Genomic DNA, 21,033 nt, shown 5'->3' with positions numbered 1-21,033 from the left:
ATTTGAATAGATATGTTGCCATTTTTTAAAAAAAGTCAACTTTTAACACACACAGGCACATTTATATCTTACTTTAAGTATCTTACTCAGATTCTGTGGCTTGATAACTGCTAGTAAAGAGATGACTTTGTATATTTTTATATGTGCGCAAACATGTTTGAAAAGATAAATATAGAAAACTAATTAAACACTGAGTATTATGTGTCTTTTATATTACTACTGTTAATTCATGATACTGGTATTTTTCTTTACCAAATATAGAAAGCAGAGATGATACTAAGATTGTGAGTTATCACTGGGAGGAAATTAAAGGTCCATTGCGGGAACAGAAAGCATCTGCTGACGTACCTGTTCTACACTTGTCTAACCTTGTTCCTGGCAACTACACTTTCAGGTAAGTGAATTGCTTCCCTTCCACCCCCACAATGTGCACATCCTGATTTCTGTTAGAAGCTTATTGCTTTCTACTGTATGATCATATTTGACTCCTTGGAGGGTTGTGTCTATCTTCTACAAATTATTTTCCTTCCCATAGTTTGGTGGAAAAGCCTTACAAAGAGGTTAATTTAGAAACATTTAAACTGATTTCACAGGATGGATGTGTTGCATCATGCCTGCCTTGCAGCATACTGTTATACAGAATGACACAGCAGAAAACTCCACAAAGATATGTTATGTTTATAGCTAAGGAGAGAACTCCTTTTTTTTTTTCAAGATTTTTTGACCTGCAATTTGGCAAGTGCCCCTCAGTAACTCTATGTAGACAATTCTGCTTTAGGAGGAACTGTAGACAGAACAGGATTGGAAGAGTGATCATTGCAAAGCAGTCTGGTATGTCAGTTCTTCAAGAATCATTAACTTCTTCAATAAAAGCCTTTTCATTGTTACCATTCATCTTCCATTCTGGCCTGCTAAAGCTGGAACCATTCCAGATGTCTATACAGGCAGCAGAAAAAAATGCTGTTATAATGTTGGGTATTCATTATGATAGATTTTCCATTTTCTGGAGAGTTTAGCTTAGGATCTTATCCTTTCGTAGGCAGAAGAACCACTGACTTCAATTGGCAGTTTGCCTACAGATTCATAAAATCAATTCAAACAACAGATTGTGCATCAACATATCATCAAGGATTTGGAATCTATAGAGAACTTGCATGTACCTACAAACAAAGTGATGCTTTGTGCAAGCTTTATGTGCCAATACAGTACCCATTTAAATATAGGTCCAAATTCTGTTCTCAGTAATACAGGTGTAAATATTTGATTTTGCTGGTGGTACTTCATATTTACACTGGTGGCAGCGGTGGAAATTGACCTGTTGTCCAGACTGATGATCATCATGCTACTAGAATACATGCTAAGCAAAAGAACTCAAAATGCTCTCCAATTAGAAATGAATTAAGTTTCCAAGAAATCCACATGTGGTCTTAAAGTGACCTGTCTAAGGCCACGGGCATGCATGAATTTGAAGCACTTCAAATTCTTCTTGAGGTTGGAGTGCTGCAAATTTGAAATGCTTTCAGGCTGTGGACAGGTGTGCAGCCCCTTGTTGCAACTTGCAACCCGCTGGACTGATTCAAAATCACTGATGGCATGAAGCAGTGTGCTCACAGACATGACAGCCAGGGGTTGTTTATTCCTGTTGCTCCACTCCCTCACGTGGCTTGAGGAGGAGCTGGGTAGATGGCCAATGAGTGCTCTTTTGTGCAGTTTTATGGTTCCAGAGGTGGAGAGTCGTTCAATGAATGTTCTCTCCAGTCCCAGGTACCAGAGATTGCTGAGGACAGTGGCATGCTCCTGGCCCCGCCCCCCACAAACCAGAACTAAAATACTCTGGAAATACGAGACCCTGGGACTGGAAAAAAAGATTATGTGCATGACACTTGAGCTCTGGAGATTGCTATGGACAGCTGAGCTCACAGGAGAGTACTCTTTGGCTGTCTATCCTGTGGGGCCAGGGAGGAGGGAAAGTAGAGCACTATGGAATGCTGGGGCACTGAGCAGCATAAATAAAGTACATTAAATATAGTGCACAGATGGTCCAAGAAGTGCTTCCAAGAGGTTCCTCAGTTTTTTAGGATCATTTTTGAAGTGCTCAAAGTGAACAGGGAACTCTAATCCCAGAATATTAGAACTAGGGGACATCCACTGAAATCAGTGGGAAACAGAGTGAAAACTAACAAGAGAAAGTACTTTTTTACATGCATGTGGTTAAGTTGTGGAGCTCATGTCTACAGGAGGTTGTAGAGGCAGATAGTGTAGCCAGGTTTAAAAATGGACTGGACAAATTCATAGACAATAAATCTGTTTAATAGCTATTACAACAGTTGGAGATGCTTCCTCGGACATCTGTAAACCAGTAATTCTCAACCAGGGTGCCAGGCCCTGGGGTGCTGTGAGATCCTTTGAAGAGTGCTGCTGGAAGTGTGAGGAGATAAGCAAATAAAGGAAGGCTCAGGCTCCACGTGGGAGGAGACAAGCAGATAGGGACATGCTCAGGCTTTCCTTACCTGGCTATTCCCCCACCCCCACTGCCTGGCTTCTGCAAGGTCAGCACTGTAATAAATCAGCTGTTGAAATAGGATGCAGCTCAATTCACAAAAGTTATGGATGGGTGCATTGATCCTAAAATGGTTGAGAACCACTGCTCCAGATGAACGGTTGGAGATGCCAGGGAGGGTAATAAATAGGGGATAGATTACTTTGGACCAGGGGCAGGCAGTTATTGGGGCCTGAGGGCCACATAGGGAGTTTTGAACAGCTGTCACAGGCCAAGATGGCATCACTGCCCCCTGCCCCCACAACAACTTGCCAAAACTCCCTGTGGGGCTGTGCATAGGTGGGGAGTAGTGCTCAGGAGTGGGAGGGTGAGGCCGGGATCACGTGACCCTGCCCTTTAGGTATGGGAGGGTTGTGTGTATGTGTGTGGAGGGGAGGCTGCCTGGACACTAGATCCTGGGATCCTGCTGTGGTGGGGGCTGGGGGGCAAGGGGCATATGCACCAGAGCTCCCCCAGGCAGTGTGGTCTGCGCTACCCCTGTGGCACTCCACATGGGGTTGAACCCTGCCCGCTTGCATCGTGGCAGCCTGTTCTGTGCTCCTACCAGTGCCCACAGCCTGTCTGAGTGCTGCTCTGTGCCCTCCACCTCCAGTTCTGGGATGTGGAGCTGAAGCCCCACATGCCTGCCAGGAGCAGTGTGGTGAGGTGTGGCAAGAGTGAGAGGAAGAGCTGCTGCTGGAGGTGGGAGACGCAGAGCAGCATCCAGCCAGCTGCAGACACACTGGGAACAGCTGCTGAAAACTGCTCCTGTTCTTGCCCTGGGAAGGAGGCTCTGGCTCCAGCTAGTGGGAAGGCAGCCTGGAGCTGAAGGCAGAGCCCTGGTGCTGGGGCAGGAGCCACTCAGCTGAAGCTACTTGCCCACCCTCCTGAAATGGCGTGGTCAACATGGCTTGGTGCAGCAGGAGCAGCTTCCTGCAGGCTGTTCCCAGAGTGGCTGCAGCCAGCTGAGTGCTGCTGTGTGCCCCCCACCTCCAGCAGCAGCTCCTCCTCTGACTCCTGCTGTACCATGCTGTGCTGATCCTGGCAGGCACATGGGGCTCTGGCTTCAGATCCCAGGTGACTTCCTTTCAGTGAAAGGCATCCAGGAGCTGAAGCCAGAGCCCTGTGAGCTGGGGTAGGAGCTGCCTGGCTGAAACTGCTCACTGGGTGCAGCAGAGGCAAGATCAGAAGCAGGAGCTGCTGCTGGAGGTAGGAGGTACAGAACCAGGAACAGCCCCACCAGAAGCTGCACCCTGGCTGGGGCCTGGGCTAGCAAGGGCCTGGTATAGGCTGCCTTGGCATGAACAGGCAGGGCATGACCGCGTGTAGAGGTCTGCAGGGGGCAGCTGGGGGCTAGATCTGGTTACCTGGCAGGCCAAATCCGACCCATGGGTTGTATTTTGCCCACCCCTGTGCTAGAAATACCTGGTTCAATGCTCTCTGAAAGCATCCACTGCTGCTACTGTCAGAATACTAGGCTAGATGGCTCATTGGTCTAACTCAGTATAGCAATTCTTACGTTTCTCTGGTTGTGAATGTCTGTACGTTTTGGTTTTTTTGGAGTGCTTCAAAGGCATTTGGAGCATTTCAAATGTTACATTTGTCTAGGGCCTCAGGTCACAAAAATAAACCACATCAGAATAAAGAATAGAATCCTTCAGTTCTTTGCATTTATTGCAAAAGTATCCTTCCCTTATTGCTAAAATTAGTGGGCACTCAAAATGGGCTCCTACCTCATGCTCAGTTTGGTATATTAGTTGCAATAAAACTGAGCTAAGGGTATTTTCAGATGTCACAGTGAGAAGCATTGTATAAATGCCCTACCTCAGATGTCCTTTATGTGTAGTAATACTTATCTCACCATTAACTGTTTTTCAATTCTGTGATTTTTTTTTTAAAGCAATGATATAATGGAACACTGCATGGTTTTGGTTTTGTGACTTGGCTTCCAGTGCCATCATCCACACAGATTTGGGATGATGTTAAGCCCTGGTAAAATCAATTCAGTGTTTCATTAAGGAAAAAAAAATCCAAGCAACTCCGAACATACATTGCTGTTCATTTGCTTTGGCTTGTATTAGAAATAATTTTTTATGCTTCTCAATGTTTTTATTTAGTTATTAACAGGAGTTAGTCCACTGCAGCCGGTCAGTTATATGGTTGGGGTTTTACTGGGTAAGTTTTGTTAGGAATTTGGGATGTTGGAGTGAAATCTTAGCTCTGTTGAACTCATTGGCAATTTGCCATTGACCTCAGTGGGAACGGAATTTCTCTTGTCATCCTAAATATGCGCATTTCAAACTACAAATGCATTTGTAGTGTAATGTAATGCAATATTTGAAAAATAATTTTCTCTTCCTCTTCCCTACTAACACCTGCAGTCAGGCACCTCTTATTCCTTTTCAGCATGTGGTAATACTCTGATTCAGGGTTATCAGGAAAGGGTTCCCTTGCCTTTTTAGGTGTTTGGGTTTTTTTCATGTCCAGTTACCAAGAGAAGCACACAGGAGAACTTTATTCTTTGTTTAGATCCAGATTAATGGATACCCTTCTCTGCTGTAGGCTAACTGTAATTGATTCAGATGGAGCAGCTAACTCTACTATTGCATTACTGATGGTCAACAAGCCAGTGGATTACCCACCCATTGCCAATGCGGGACCGAATCAGGCAATAACTTTGCCTCAAAATTTCATCACACTAAATGGAAACCAGAGCAATGATGATCATGAAATTGTCAGCTACGAGTGGACACTTAGTCCCAAAAGTAAAGGCAAGGTTGTAGCAATGCAGGTAAGCTTACTTCTTGTTTGATCGTCTATTGCTAGTTGAGGGAATAAATGTGTAGAAATTACCACCACATACACCAGCAGTTATGTAGAGATTACTGTTACCCTTTTGATTTCATGTGATGCCTTCAGTACTCTCTTTAAATTTCATTTCCTTTTCGCCCATATTTGATTTCTGCGATCACTTATGATGTGATTTTCTACTGAGTTCAACAGGAAGACTAGCTTACAATTTCTGTCCCTGGAAACTGGAGTCACAAAAGTAGGTTCCAGTTTTATTCCTTTTGACCTCAGCATTTAGCCAGTGTTCAGTGTCTTGTTGCCTGTGCTAGGAAGAGAAATTGAGGCTGGAGTCAGGAGTTTGTGTGTTTATTTTTTAAGATCTTGTTTGCTTACAAGGAATGGACAGAGTCCTGCTTCCTTGAGCACAGAAGGAATCCAACAACAGGTGGACTTTCCCTGCTTTCTGTTGCAAGCCTTTTTCCTGGCAGCACTCTATCCAGAAAAGCTCTCTTCTGCCTGTCCCTCAGCTCCATGTTATTAGTATTTCTCTTGCAGTCTTCATCTGCCACATGTATATACAGCAGTAGCAAACAATATCCAGCCCCTTGCCTTTATAGTGGACAAAACCTCTCAACCACATACCTTATGTTTCCTTTACATTGGCGGTTATACCTTTCTTTCAGAAAGGAACAATAGTGCTTCTTCTATTTATCTTGAATGAAAGGTGGGCATCATACTTACCAGCTTCTGTGAGGCTTCGCTCTAATGTCCTTCATATTCAGTAACATTTTTGTTATGTTAAAGTTAGGCCAGTTTGCTTTTTTTTTTTTGGCCATGGTTGTCTGTTTCTTTTTTTCTTCAAAGTTAAGAACCTGATTTTGTATAACCTATCCATAATTCTTGGTTCTCTGCAGGGCCCATAGTTAATCCCTGGTCACCTGAACCACAGAAGCCATTTTAGTAGGCTCCAGAGGGAACTTGTATGTTAAAGGTGGAAGTTTTAGGGATTTCCTACAGACAATTTTTGCATAATTATGTCTATAGTGATTTCTAAGGCACTATAGTTACATTAGTGCAATCTCCTAGTGCAGTTGACTCTCTTATGCTTATATCAATATAATGTATTCCTATACTTTTTCTCCTTCTTTCTTTACACACTTCAGCTTTAGCTCAGAGTGTTACTTCAGTCCAAAGCGACTCCCTTGCATGAATGGGTCACTGATCTAAGATGCCCAAAGGGCTAATCACATATTGAATACTGAAATGTGAAGGCATTTTACAGATTATTTTTGAGACTGGGGAATAATTTTCATTGCTATAAAGCTGAGGATATCAGGACTGCAGCTTTGACCAATGACAGTTGCTTGAATTAAAAGTTAGCTCTGGTGAATAATTAATAATATAAGTTATATTTATAGTTTTCATTAACGTTTATTTAAAGACATAGAAGGACATTATGGTGTAACACAATCAATAGGTATTATGATGCCACAAATGACAACTTGTTAACATGACGACCCATAAGTAAGCAGTAATGTGCCCTCTTACACATTTACATTTAAATATCAAGTAACTTCTATAAATGTGTGGAATGAGCTCTAGTAGAACATTTGAAGAACATTTTCTTCTAGGACTAAATCACGATCCCTCTGCAATCAATGACAAACCATCTATGAACATGAGTAGGACCAGGATTTTGGTCTTTATGTATATTTTAAAATGTTTCTTTTTTGAGATTTTCAGTAGGAGATAAAATGCATAATTAACAGTAGAATGTTGTTGTTCTTATATAAGAATATAAATCCCGTACACATTTGTGAGAAGCAAGTACAGTCTCGTCTATCTTTGCATTTAATGACATTTTAATTGATAAAAATTGTTCTTTTTACACACGAGTATAACACTGAAATAAACTTTCAGTGTTTAAAAAGACTCATCTGCAAGGAAGTGTTGCAAGTTTTAGTAAAGCGGATCATAATTTCATCTGTTAGTAATGAATGTAAACATTTCTTGCTTCACAAGACATTATGGGTTGTTGTTCAGCATAATGCAGCAATTATACTAAAATAAGAAATGAAGGTTTACTGATTGCAGGTGAAATATTGTTGGCTCTTAGTATAAGAGAGGTAGGGAGCTGTATACTAAATGTGCCTGGGCATTGGGTTTTAAATGTATTCTTTTCCTTTAAACCAACATGAGCCATTTGCTCAGACAGTATCTTTGAATTTAAACTGTAAATTGGTTACTCTGCCAAGTTGTGGTATGCAGCCCATCTTGTATGTGTTTGTAACCTAGCTTCATCTCCTAGCATTCTCTTTCTTACCCTTCTTCCCCACTCTTGCTGTGTAGGGAGTGCGAACTCCATTCCTTCAGTTATCTGCAATGCAGGAAGGAGATTATACATTTCAGCTGACAGTTACAGACTCGGTTAAACAACGGTCCACTGCTGAGGTCACAGTGATTGTACAGCCTGGTAAGTAGCCTGTAAAAGGTCTGACTTCCTCAGTGATAAACTGAAATTAGGATAATTACAGCAGCTCTTGAATGTCTTGCCCTTGAATCCTCTGGTTGGCAGGCAGAGCACCCAGCAGTTGCCATATCAAGGGCTTTTTCTTTAAAGGGGAATTACAAAATGAAACACAGATCTATGTGGTGAATGCTTCTACTAACCAGCTTTTGTGAAGATCTGTTGTAACTTACATTATAAACTGTGTTGTGCTGAAGCTCCTGCATGGCCTGCATATTGATATAATCTAGCACATAAATTGGGACTTAATTAACTTCAATTTCTTCTTGCTTTGCCATTCATTCATCTTCCAGGATTCTTTAGTAATTTGTATTCTAGGACCACAGCCTAAGATTGCCAAACAGATAAATAAATTGCATTATTAGTTTTCAAAGACCTTTGCTTTTCAAACTTTCTGAAGATCAAAGGGCATCCCAGCTACACTAGATCTCCTCAGATTTTCAGGCTGATTGCCTTTGCATAGTGTCTTTTCTGTTTTTTGATTCTCTTGGTAGCATTGTGCTCTGTCCATATGAAAAAAACTTATTAATACTGGCAGTGCTGTGTCCAGCAAGGTAAATAGGGTAAGCTTTCTTTCCTTTGGCTCTGAGTGCATGGTCCTATGCCATGCTTTGCATTGTGTGCAATGAAGCTTAATTCTAGATGTGTACTACAGAAATAAAGAACACAAATGACAAACACAGCCAGTCTCTATGCCTTTGAAGGCGGTGACAGTGTGGCATTATATATATTATGCTAATTAAATCTGGTCCAAGGGCAAATAAGAATTCTGGAACATGGTCACACGATGACCTTGACCTTGCTGTCAGAACAAGGATAGAGAAAGTAGAATAATAGAGAAGACATTGCCTTACTAAATCTTCAGCTGTATTTAAATTGGCACAACTCCATTGACTTCAGTGGAGTTATACCAGTTGACACTAGTTAAGGATCTGAGTCAAGGTTCCTCCTTTTAAGACAAAAGACCACATTCATCCTGGTGGAAGTCAATGGAATACACTGAAGTTAGAAAAAACAAACAAAAAACCGAACAAACCCAACATTTGTGTGGCAGAACAGTTTTAAATGACCAGTCTGTGTGCTGCAAAAGCTCTTGGAAGTGTGACTGTGACATGAAACGCAATGGTGAAAAATAAACTTATGTGAGGCAGATCTTCCTGCATCAGTGATTCTCACCTTATTTAGACTACAGGCACCTCTCATAATATGCCAGCTCTTAGTTTTTACACATTTCTTGACTATGGAAAAATAATAGAGCAATACTTCTGTTGCAAAGAACTCAGGAAGACCATGACAGAACAGAATGGTTTTTGATGCACTAGATCCTTATTTGAAATCTCTGGGTGCATCCCCGTGAGCGCACATATGCAGGGGCGTGTATTTCCTATGGGACAAATAGCAGCACCACACACTTGTGCTGGCCGCAGCAGCCTTACCTGAGGGCAGCATGGGCACTGAGCCAGCCACTTGGAGCCTGATTGGCAGCCAAAAGTGTGGCTCTGGCCAGCCAGGTTCTGGTTTCTAGTGACACATGCTGCTGCCATGTGTGCCATGCTACTTTTTTTTTAGCAGCGTGTTTTTTTGTTTTTTGTTTTTGACACCAGGATCTCCAGTGTTTGTTTTAAAAAAACCAACAACAAAAAACCACTGTGCTGCAAGTTAGCAGTGCGGCACAAGGGTGCACATGTGGCACATGTAGTTTGTGGCACCTCAAACAGCTTTGAGGCACTGCAAAGCACACACGCATGCTTGTGGGAACATGCCTCCTGGGTTTATCTTGTGAATCAAATGTAGGTGCTAATATTCTGTAGCATTGTGTGGTAGCCTTAAAAGGATCTTGCAGCACCCCAGAATCACTGCTGTACACCCCACTCTATGTATCCATCCATATTAGTGCAAGAGAACCTGGCTTGCTTGCCTGTTTCTGCAGAAGTACCTATTCCCATCCTGATGCCCCAAATTCTGCTTGGTGATTCATGCTTTCAGCATCATTTGAAGAACTATGAGCAGCTGGTCATTAAGTTCTGTTTTCATTAAAAATTCTGTTTTTCATTAAAAAATGTCCCAGTGACTGATAATCCTCACTACTGATTGCTGAAGAAAAAAATACAATGTATTAAATGTTGTTTTTGCAGAAAATAATAGTCCTCCAATAGCTGTAGTTGGTCCAGATAAGGAATTGACATTTCCGGTAGAAGGCACAACGTTGGATGGAAGCAAAAGCAGTGATGACCAAGGCATTATCTTCTATCACTGGGAAAATGTTAGGTATGTGGAGAAGGCAGTCAGTGAAAATGGGATTAGAACAATTGCTTGTTTGTTGTTCTTGCAGCTTTAAATGTAAGGACAATGCAAGAATGAGAATCATTTTAGAATTCCTGCTCCTCTGGTGGAGAATGGCATGGACGTCATTTATGAATGTGATGCAAACAGAGTGGGGGGTGTGAAAAGTATTTAAATAAAGCAAGTTAATCCACCCACAATGGTGACTGGAGGCCTTTCTGAGTAATTACAAATCTGAGTAATTTCATGCACCTGTAGAACATTGTTTTTTGTACATGGCCACATGGTTCTGATAGTGAGTTTTCCCTTCCCATCCAAGTGAAATTTGAGAATGAAAGTGTTGGATTTCCTGGATGCCATACTGTACTGTTGTATCCATGAGCCATTCTATTAAGCCTGATTTTCAGTGGGTCTGTTGTGGTCTGTAGGAATTTTTAGATTCAGCTTTGAAAGCCTGTGAGATTTCAGCCCACATCTTGTAATGAGTCATGTAAAGGCAAATTACCATAAGGAAGGATTGTAAGAAAATGGCAAAAACTCACAAGTCTCCCATTGAAAAGCTAACACAGCTAGTGTATCTCCTAAATTCCAAGATATGTTCTCTCCCCACCCCCGGCCCCATTCAACACAGGGAAAACACAGCCTTGTCTTAGAATCAAATATGGGACAACTCCAGCAAGAAGCTGTGGGGAGAAAGTCTGTCTGGCTTAGGGAAGCCCCAGAACTGCTCCTGGCTTGCTCCTGCCATGTGCTGCAGCTAGAAGCTTTGCAGGAATCCCAAGTTGGCTAGGGGCAGCAGCACACAGGTTCCTTCTTTCAGTGCCTTCTCCCTTCCTGGCTTCCCCCAATTCCCAGTTTCCCCTGCTGTTTGGGAGAAAATGCTGGAAGGAGGGAAGTGCTCACTGCCACTGCTGTCCCCAGTAAAGATGGCTTCCCTGTACAACTGCTCCCAGCAGCATGGGGCAGGGGCAGGTCAGGAGAATCTCTGGGGCTTTCCTTTGCCCAGATCAGCTGAGGACAGCAGTGGAAAGTGTGAGCAGGTGGGGGTGCAAGTGATGGGGGCAGGTGGTGAGGTGGCCGAAACAGGCACAGGCTGGGAGAGGCAGGTAGGGCAGGGGGTGGAGGTCAGAACACTGACCTTCTCCACTCCCAGCAACTCGCCTCCCTATAGTCTGCTGCTCTGCCACTACTTTCCCCATCACGGTAATGAAAGGGACAAATTTAAGATGATTCCCAAATAATTAGATTCTAGACATGGATAATCATAACAAATTTATAATTTTGTGTGTCTAGAATCTAATTATTGGGGGGTCATTTTAAGTTTGAGGTCATCTTTGATTCAGATAAATATGGTAATATACAGCTTCCCTGTCAGCTTCTAGAACTAGACTTCTCCGTGAAACAAGTACATACAAAACAAGTAGTTTCTTAATAAAAAGGACCAGATACTAACCCTTGCAGTTTTCACTCTTATGACTCAGTGGGCATGTCTACATGAGACACGCTAATATGTATTAGCTGAATTTAATGTGCATTAAGTGCGCATGTCTACACATGCATGCTTATAACGCGCATTAAAAATGTTGAATTTGGGTTAATCACATCTAAATATGACACCGAAAAATGCAGGTGCAAATTTAGGTATGATTAGTTAAAGCGCATTGACACACGTGTAGATGCTACCTGGCACTAACTTTAGTGCCGGGTCTGCCCAGCCACTAGGGAGCTGGCCTGAGCCTAGTCCCAGGGCTCCTGGTTGGCCGTCTCTCCTCCCCCCCCCCAGGGCTGCTGTTCTGTGCAGGAGCCCAGCAGGACCCATGTGCCCCCCTGGACAGGCCACAGGCTGCCTCTGCCTGGCCTGTCCTGCTCCAGAGCTGCTACTTGGCCACAGGGGAAAGTTACAAAGGGCTGCAGCTTGCTGCACCCCTTGCGCAGCTCTGAGATGGCCCCAGGGCTGCTGCCTGGCTGTCTCTGGCAGCAGGACCAGCATCTGCTCCCTGTTGCTGCTCACCCCCTGCTGTCTCCTGTGCTTGCAGATCCTGTGATAAAGTGCCTCTGCCATGCAGCTCCCAGTCCCTGGCTGTGGCCCTGTGCTGAGCACTGCTGGCAGCTGTCCAGGGCCAGCTACACAGGGACAGCCACACAGAGGTCCAGAGAACTGGCGCTGTACAACCATGTCACCCCAGCCCTGCCTGCATGTGCACACCCCTGCTAACTGTCAGGGCTCCCAAATGGACCTGGGAGGAGGTGGATGACCTTGTGGTGCTCTGGGGCTATGCGCATGTACAGAGGCAGTGTGCATGGGGCAGGCACTTGAATGCCTAGATTTATGAGGCCCCATTTGGTGGGATGTGGGAGCGAGGGCACTCGGTCAGCGTGGCAGTGCTGCATAAAGGTCAAGGTCTTGCAGGCAGAGTTGATGGCCATGGTTGACTTCAATCATCAGTCCAGTCATGCTCAAAAGTTGGTGCCCTTTATGCAGCAGTTGACTCACATTTGGGTGCCCCAGAAGACAGGCCTCACCCTGCAAGTGCTACCAGCACAGGCAGTCTGGCTGAGCCCTTGCCTCTCCCTGATGCCTTTGGTGAAACGACACCAGAGATGGGGATCTTGGGCCTTTAGCACCCCGCCCCATCCTTCTCCATGGCTGCTGCATTCACTGGCAGCTTGGGGAGCCTTGCCCAGTAGCTGCCTTACACTTGGAGCAGCCCCAGACCCTTAGGTGACCCCAGCAAAGTGACCATCCAGTCTGCTCTTGAAGATTTCCAAGGCAGGTGATTGCACCATCTCTGGAGGGAGTTTATTCCAGAGTCCGGACAGTAACTGTAAAGAAAATTTTCCTAGTGTTAAGCCTGAAATGGTCTTCCAGGAGTTTGTAGCTATTACTCTTGGTTTTCCCCAAGGGTGCCCTGGTGAACAGTTGTTTGCTGAGCCCTTGATGTATTCCCCTGATATATAGTGGTAAGCTGCTACAAAGTCCCCTCTCAGTCTTCTCTCTTTTAGGCTGAAGAGACCCAAGTCCCTTAGCCTTTCCTTGTATGGCTTTCCTTGCAAGTCTGTGATCATACAGGTGGCTCTTCTCTGGACTCTCTCAAGCTTTTCCATGTCTTTGTTAAAGTGCGGCATCCAGAACTGGATGCAATACTCCAGCTGTGGTCTCACCAATGCTGAGTAAAGCAGAAGAATTACTTCCTTGGTTTTGCTGGCGATGCATCAGTTGATGCATGCTAGAGTTTTGTTTGGCCTCCTGGCTACAGCATTGCACTGATGGCTCATGTTCATACTATGGTCTGTTGTTACCCCTAGGTTCCTTTCAGTCGTGGTGCTAGTCGGTTTGGCGTCACTGAGCCTGTAAGTAAGTTGGGGATTGTTGACCCCCAGATGGAACACTTTACACTTCTCAGTGTTGAACTTCATCTGGTTCTGATCCACCCAACCTGCCAGTGTGTCTAGGTCTGTCTGTATCTGCAGCCTATCCTCAAGCGTGACCACGCTCCCCATAACTTGGTGTTGTCCATGGATTTGGCCAGTGAGCTTTTCACCCACACGTCTAAATCATTGATAAAGATGTTGAAAAGCACCAGACCAAGCACAGACCCCTGAGGGACATCACTGGCTACTTCTTGCCAGGACAAAACAGATCCATTCATTAGAACTTTCTGGGTCCTACCCCACAGCCATCTTCCTACCCACCTAACTGTTGAGCAGTTAAGCCCACAATCCTCCATTTTTCCCATGAGAACATCATGGGGTACCAGATCAAAGGCCTTTTAGAAGTCCAGGTATACAGCGTCAACTTCCTCTCTTATCCAGGTGGCGAGTTACCTGGTCATAGGAGATGAGATTGGTAAGATAAGACCTGCCCGCAACAAAGCCATGTTGGCTGTCATTCACAATCCAACCTTCTACAAGTATACTGCACATAGACTCCTTGATGAATTTTTCCAGGCTTTTCCCTGGGATAGAAGTTAAGCTAATTGGCCTATAGTTGCCCGGGTCTTCCTTCCTCCCCTTCTTGAAGATGGGCACAACGTTGGTTTCTTCCAGTCTTCAGGGACCCTCCCCCAAGTGCCATGAGTTTTGGAAGAGTTTTGCCAGAGGTCCCATGTTGACTTCAGCCAGCTCCTTCAGCACTCTCGGATGAAGTTTTCATATATTCATAGATGCTGTGGTTGGAAGGGACCTCAACAGATCATCGAGGTCAACCCCCCTGCCTAGGCAGGAAAGAGTGCTGGGGTCAGATGACCCCAGCCAGATGCCTATCCAGCCTTCTCTTAAAGACCCCCAAGGTAGGGGAGAGCACCGCCTCCCTTGGAAGCCCATTCCAAATTTTGGCCACCCTTACTGTGAAGAAGTTTTTCCTGATATCTAGCCTAAATCTGCTCTCAGTCAGTTTGTGACCATTCTTTCTTGTTACCCCAAGAGGCGCCCTGGTGAACGGAGCATCTCCAATCCCTTGCTGCATCTCCCTAATGAATTTGTAGGCAGCCACAAGATCACCTCTCAGCCTTCTCTTGTGGAGGCTGAAGAGGTCCAGGTCCCTCGGTCTCTCCTCATAGGGCTTGTCCTGTAAGCCCCTGACCATACGAGTGGCTCTCCTTTGGATCTTCTTGAGTCTATCAACATCCTTCTTGAAGTATGGCACCCAAAACTGGATGCAGTACTCCAACTGTGGTCTGACTAATGCCACATAGAAGAGAAGTATCACTTCCTTGGTCCTATTTGCCATGCATCTGCTGATGCATGATAAAGTGCGGTTAGCTTTGCTGATGATTTCGTCACGCTGATGACTCATGTTCATATTGGAGTCCACTATGACTCTGAGATCCCTTTCTGCTTCTGTGCTGCTGAGAGGGTCACTTCCCAGCCAGTAGGTGTGCTGGATATTTTTGCGCCCTAGGTGCAGCACTCTGCACTTGTCCATGTTGTACTGCATCCTATTGTGTACAGCCCACTTTTCTAAACTGTCCAGGTCTGCCTACAATCATTTCTTACCCTCCAGAGTGTGTACTTCACCCCACAATTTAGTATCGTCCACAAACTTGGACAGAGTACACTTCACACCCACATCCAAGTCACTGATGAAAATATTAAAGAGTACAGGTCCAAGGACTGAACACTGTGGGACCCCACTACCCACATCCTTCCAGGTCGATACCGACCCATCTACTACCGCTCTCTGGGTGTGACCGCTAAGCCAATTTGCCACCCACTGGACCATGTAAACATCTACATCACAGCTTCTTAATTTATTTATGAGAATGGGATGAGATACCGTATTGAAGGCCTTGCTAAAATCCAAGAAAACAACATCCACCTCTACTCCTGCATCTAAGTTCATCTGGTCCTGCTGACTTATAAATGTCTAACTTTTCTAACTGATCATGTATCAGCTGAATGTCAACAAAAGGAACATTCCCACCATGCCCATTCTGAACCTTATCTAGTATGATTTTCCACTTAGTCTGGTGAAATACTGAAGCAAAGTAGTCATTCAGGAGTTCAGTTTTCTTCTGAATGTTGGTAACCAGCTGTCCTGAGTTGTTAAGCAATGGCTCCACACTTCCATTTGTTTTCCTCCTGTTCCCTACATACCTAAAGAAGGACTTCTTATTGTGCTTGATTTCTGTCGCTAGTTTAAATTCAGTCACTGCCTTAGCCTTTCTAATCTGGTTGTATAGTCCTCCTTGGGGGCTGTCCCAAGCTTCCATTGTTTGTATGCCTCTTTCTTCTTTTTCAAGATGACCATGATTTCCCTATTAAGCTAAGAGGGCTCACCAGCCCTTCTGCTACCTTTTCTCTTCATGGGAATGTACTTCTTTTGTGCTTCGAGGATTGTGTCTGTGAGGAACTGTCACTCTTCATACACTCCTTTTGCCTTCAGTCCCTGGTCCCACAGTGCTTCCCCTACTGTTACCTTGAGCCTGTTGAAATTTGCATTTTTGAAATCCAAAACTTCATCCCTGCTAGCTGATTTGCCTGCCTTGTGATGGACGGTGAATGTGATGGTTTCATGGTTGCCGTCACACAGGCTACCCTTGAAGTTGTTCACCAAATTTTCTCCTTTGGCCAAGACCAAGTCTAGGAAAGCATTACCTCTGGTTGACCTGTGCACTTCCTGAGTCAGGTAGAGCTCTTTGATACAAGTGAGGAAGCAATGCGACTGATCTGACTTAACCAAGTGTTCCTTCCAAGAGATGTCTGGGTCACTGAAGTCACCCATGATGACCATGTCCCATGTGCACATGGCCTTTGCCAGTTCTTGAGAGAACTCCAGATCAAGATTCTCCCCCTAGTTTGGTGGTCTGTAATATACACCTACAGTTAGGTCTCTCTCATCGCAGCCCCCAGTAGTTTGATGCAGAGGGTTTCAAGCTGCTTTTCTTTGGAGGTGACATCAGCCTCCAAGGAAGTGTACTGCTCATTCACATAGAGAGCTACACCTCCACCTTTCTTCCCTACTTGGTCCCTTCTGTGCAGGGTGTAGCCCTTTATGGCTGTGTTCTGATCATGTGAGGAGCCCCACCATGTAATCCCTACTAGATCACAATGCCCACTGGAGAGTAGGAGGGCTAGCTCCAGCTTGTTCCCCAAGCTCCTGGCATTAGTGTACGGGCACTTAATCCTCCATTTGAGACCCCTGATTTCTTGTCACATTGAGGTAGAACTATTCCCTCAGCTCTTGCAAGTGTGGATCTTCTAGTGTCCCCAACTTTGGAGCTTTCTTGTATGCTGGTCCCTGGGCATGCTGCAGTCAGTGTTTCCCTGTCCCTTGGTGATTTTAGTTTAAAGCCCTATCTAGAAGGTTGACCATCCTGGCTGAGAACCAGGACTTATCCCTCCATGTGAGGTGGATGCTGTCTTATCCCAGGAGTCCTCTCTCCCTGAAGTGTGCACTGTGATCAAAGAAACTGAAGCCCTCTTGGTAGCACCACTGCCAATCATCAGTTCACTTTTTTGATGCATTCTTCCCTCCTAGGTCTGTGGCCTGAAACCAGGAACACAGAGGAAAAGACTACCTGTGCCCCCAACCCTTTGAGCCCAGCCCCCAGAGCCCTGTAGTCACTTATGACCCAGTCTGGATTACTCCTGGCTGTGTCATTTGTGCCCACGTGGATGAGGAGCATGGGGTAGTAGTCAGAGGGCTGGATGAGCCCAGGAATCCTCTCCACAATGGTCCCATGGAGGCGGCAGACCTCATGAGCTAGGGGGTGTAGATGGCAGATGTTCCCTTGGTGCCCTGCAGGAGGGAGTTACCCATCACCACTACTCTGTCTCCTCTTGGGGGTGGCAGTTCACTGACTACCCACCTCCTTCTCCAGTGCCTCCATCGGAGCCTCCTCATGCATGGTGAGGGGAGCATACTTGTTGTGCAATGCCAGGGAAAGGGCAGCCCTAGCTCTGCGTGTCCTGGAGCCTGAGACAACCATCGTCCAGGTAGCTCTGGATGGGTCTTTTCGGCCAGCCATCTTGTTGGCCACCTTCTCCTCTATCTTCTCTTCTTCATTCTTCAGGAGAAGAGCCTGACTGTAGTAGTCATCAATCTCCTGCTTGTGGGCCCTGATGGCATGAAGTCTGCCTACCTGGGCCTGGAGCTCATCACCTGGGACTCCAGGGACCTCACTAAGAAGCATACACCACAGGTGGGGGTGACCTTGCTCCCATTCCCAGTAGCTGGCAGCCGTGCCAGGCAGCCCCTGCAGCCCGGTGCCAGGGGCTCCATCCGGGTGGAGGACTGAAACATGGGTTCCATCTGGATGGAGGCCTCAGTGGTGCCTCAGGGAAGGGAACACCAGCTGGGGCTGAGGTGGGAAGCCACGAGGTATGATGGATTCCCACCATTGTATGATAATAGGCTATACAACTACCTTGGAACTGGCCTGTGAACTGCTTGCAAACTGCTTCCCCAGTTTGCAGTCCCTGTTTACTGGCTCCCTGGTCACAGCAAGCCAGCTGTGAGGGTGGGCTCAGCTGGCTGCCACAAGGGCCCAGGCCTGCCTGGCCAACTTACCATGGTTCCAGGACACCTGTGTACAGCTGATGCCCAATCTGAGGCTGGACGGTGCACAGCCCCTGATGCAGAGCATCTTATCTCTTAAATGGTGCAAACTCTCACAAAAGGCTTCTGTCTCTTGCCTCTGCAAGGCCAACATCTGGATGCAGGGGAGAGCCCATCAGCCCCAGTGGGGTTGCTGCTTTATGGTCACCACCACCCGCTGCTGGAGCAGTTTGGATGCACCAGCAGTGCACTGGGACTGAACCCTGCTGCTCCAGTGGCTGCTGGTGGTGGTGGTAGAGGCATGGGAGCAGGCCTGGTGGGTGGAGGATGCCACCCAGGTGGAGGCGTGGGACTGGGCACAGTGGGACCATTGAGCTCACATGGGGGCCCTGGAGCGGGAGTGCCTGGAGCAGCTCCATCAGCAGGGGGATGCCAACCACCAGGCCATGGAGACTGTCTTGGCCCTGACAGCCATGTACATGTCCCCTTCTGCCCAGCCCCTGGCTTCATAGGGCCCCTTGGTCCTGCCTGCTGGCCCACTGCAGGCCCCTGCCTGGCCCTGGGAGGAGGTTCTAGGGTGCCTCCTGCCCACCAGACCCCCTGGCCCACTCCCAGCTTAGACCTGCTGCCATCTGCCTGGGCCCAGCCCCACCACTGTCCCCTGCACCACATGGCCAAAGACCCAGGGCCAGCACCATGGCCAGTAGCAGCACAGGGGCACTATTCATCTCTGGTAGGGGCCAGGCTGGAGCAGCAGGGCACTTGGCACCATGGGCAGGGCCAGGAGCAGCTCTGGCATGGGGAGGCACAGTAGGCAGGGAGGGAGCTGGTGCATGTTGCACTGCATTGGGCTCATGGCTCCTAGGTAAGGAAGGGGCTGGCTAGGGATCAGAGCTTCCAAGATGGCTGCCAAGTGCTGACAGCTGGGTCTGGTTTCAACATGGCTGCCAAGTGCTGGCAGCCATGTGGCTGGAGCTCCTGCCGGTGGCTGCAGGGGCACATGGCAGGGCTGAAGGGACTTGGGACTAACTTCAGCGCCAAGTATACTAACTTTAGTCCCAAATCTCTGCATGTGTAGATACCTGCCAAAAATCGCTTAATGCACATTAGCTTAATGTGCATTAAACTTAGTTGTGTTTATTGCACATGTAGATGTGCCGAGTGGGCACTTTGTTGCTGGTTCTCAGCATATTAGGTTATTGCACAACACTTTTCTGACTATACTGTAGATGTTCATAAGTACTGTTGAAATGTTAGAGCAGAGAAGTGGATAGTACTTTCTGCTATCTTACCGACTTTGATGTATGACCTTGGATTCTTCCACATTCCTTGGTTTAACTCCCTGTGAAACCACTAATTCTGTGGATCAGATTCATGCTTGGTGCAATACCTTTACAGGCAGTGCTTAGATCCTATGTTTTATAAGTACCTTATGCAAGCAAATAGAAAGGATAACTGAGTAACACTGAGGATAGAATATGGCCTATAGTCAAGATTGTTTTCTGGCTATGGTGTTTCAGTGGGCCAAGTACTCTGCAAATGGAAGACATTGACAAAGCAGTGGCGACAGTGACTGGACTACAGATTGGTACCTATCACTTCCGGCTGACAGTGAAAGACCATCAGGGATTAAGCAGCACAGCTATGCTCTCTGTTACTGTTAAGGAAGGTAAATTGAGACACATCTGAGGTATAATGTGACTTGCTACTTAATGTGATTGTTTACATTCCAAAAGTAAACTCAAGAAAAGCTACAGGATAAGACTACTATTTTAATAAATATGTATTCTTCCTTGTATTACAGCAGTATGTTTATTTACTTACTGTGGTGTTTCTTTTAAATTAACTGTGTGTGCGAGCATGCGTGTGTGTGTGTATGCTGAAAAAGATTATGTTAATTTTGGCATGGATTGTTTTTTATATTATTCTACTCTCAGGATGTTAGTGGTACCCTGCTGTGAATGAAAGGGATGCTGAGGAAATTTAAACTCTCAGTGTACCATATTCAAATGAAACCTCACAGTAAACAGATTTACTTATTTTTGTCCAGTATTGAAATAAAGAAACAATGTTTTTGTGTCCCCCCTTCCCACCTTCTCCACAATCCCAGAGAGTCTTGGGGAATTATAATGCCATTTTCCTGATATTCTGTAGAACCAGAATGGGGGGGAGGGGCGAAATTCAGTGTGCATTGCATCCTAGTTTGCAGGTGACCAACTGCAGCATTGATTGCTGTATTTTGGTCTGAGTACACTGGGAGCAGTTATCCTACACACCTCTGTAAAGATGAGGGTGGTAGTAATCAGTTTTATTGTTGGTAAATCAGATTTAGCTGTTTGGTCAAAATATGGCTACACTCCTGTGAGCTTATCTGCACTGGTGTCATTTGTATTTTATGCACTTTGAAAGCTAATATTCTCCTAGTTATTCTTTTTTTTTAAAGAAAACAGTACTCCTCCTCATGCACATGCTGGAGGCAAACACGTCCTGGTGCTTCCCAATAACTCTGTTACTTTGGATGGCTCAAAGTCTACAGATGACCAAGGGATTATGTCATATCTGTGGATTCGTGATGGCCAGAGTCCAGCAGCTGGGGTAAGTATTATAGAAGTCTTTTTTTTAACTGAAGTCAAATTTTGCCCTCCCTTGCCTATTATGTAACCCTGCTGACTTCAATGTTCCATGCTGGCATATGTGTCCAGTGAGTTAACTTAGGAATAGGTGTTGCATCGGCTCTTACTTAACTCTATCAATGATCTAGTATCAGAAATGTCTTTTTTACCCTAGCCCTTTAATCATGTTTGCTGAGTATATTTAGTTAGGAGAACCACAGCAGTAAGGACCGAGATGCAAAGGACCCTATACAGAAAGGCTGGAGATATGGTCACGAAACTG

General features: G+C 45.7%; 1 protein-coding gene across 5 annotated transcripts in view; it reads left to right on the top strand.

Annotated features, from left to right (window-relative positions):
* Positions 1-21,033, top strand: part of KIAA0319 (KIAA0319 ortholog) — a 97,314-nt gene that overhangs the window by 55,785 nt on the left and 20,496 nt on the right. For all 5 annotated transcript variants that reach the window (XR_002098723.1, XM_019523722.1, XM_019523713.1 and 2 more), the window contains 6 exons: positions 262-394; positions 5,102-5,330; positions 7,679-7,802; positions 9,992-10,124; positions 19,659-19,807; positions 20,582-20,733. Coding sequence is in view for 4 of the 5 variants with exons in the window: in XM_019523722.1 (XP_019379267.1) it covers positions 262-394; positions 5,102-5,330; positions 7,679-7,802; positions 9,992-10,124; positions 19,659-19,807; positions 20,582-20,733 (920 nt within the window). In the remaining variant the exon portion in view is untranslated. The remainder of the gene's footprint in view (positions 1-261; positions 395-5,101; positions 5,331-7,678; positions 7,803-9,991; positions 10,125-19,658; positions 19,808-20,581; positions 20,734-21,033) is intronic.

The sequence above is a fragment of the Gavialis gangeticus genome, unplaced genomic scaffold, assembly GCF_001723915.1.
Source record: "Gavialis gangeticus isolate Ggan-Ray unplaced genomic scaffold, GavGan_comp1, whole genome shotgun sequence".
In the NCBI taxonomy this organism is placed as follows: domain Eukaryota; kingdom Metazoa; phylum Chordata; order Crocodylia; family Gavialidae; genus Gavialis; species Gavialis gangeticus.
Note: the sequence above shows the minus strand (reverse complement) of the source record. Positions and strands in the feature narration are given on the sequence as shown.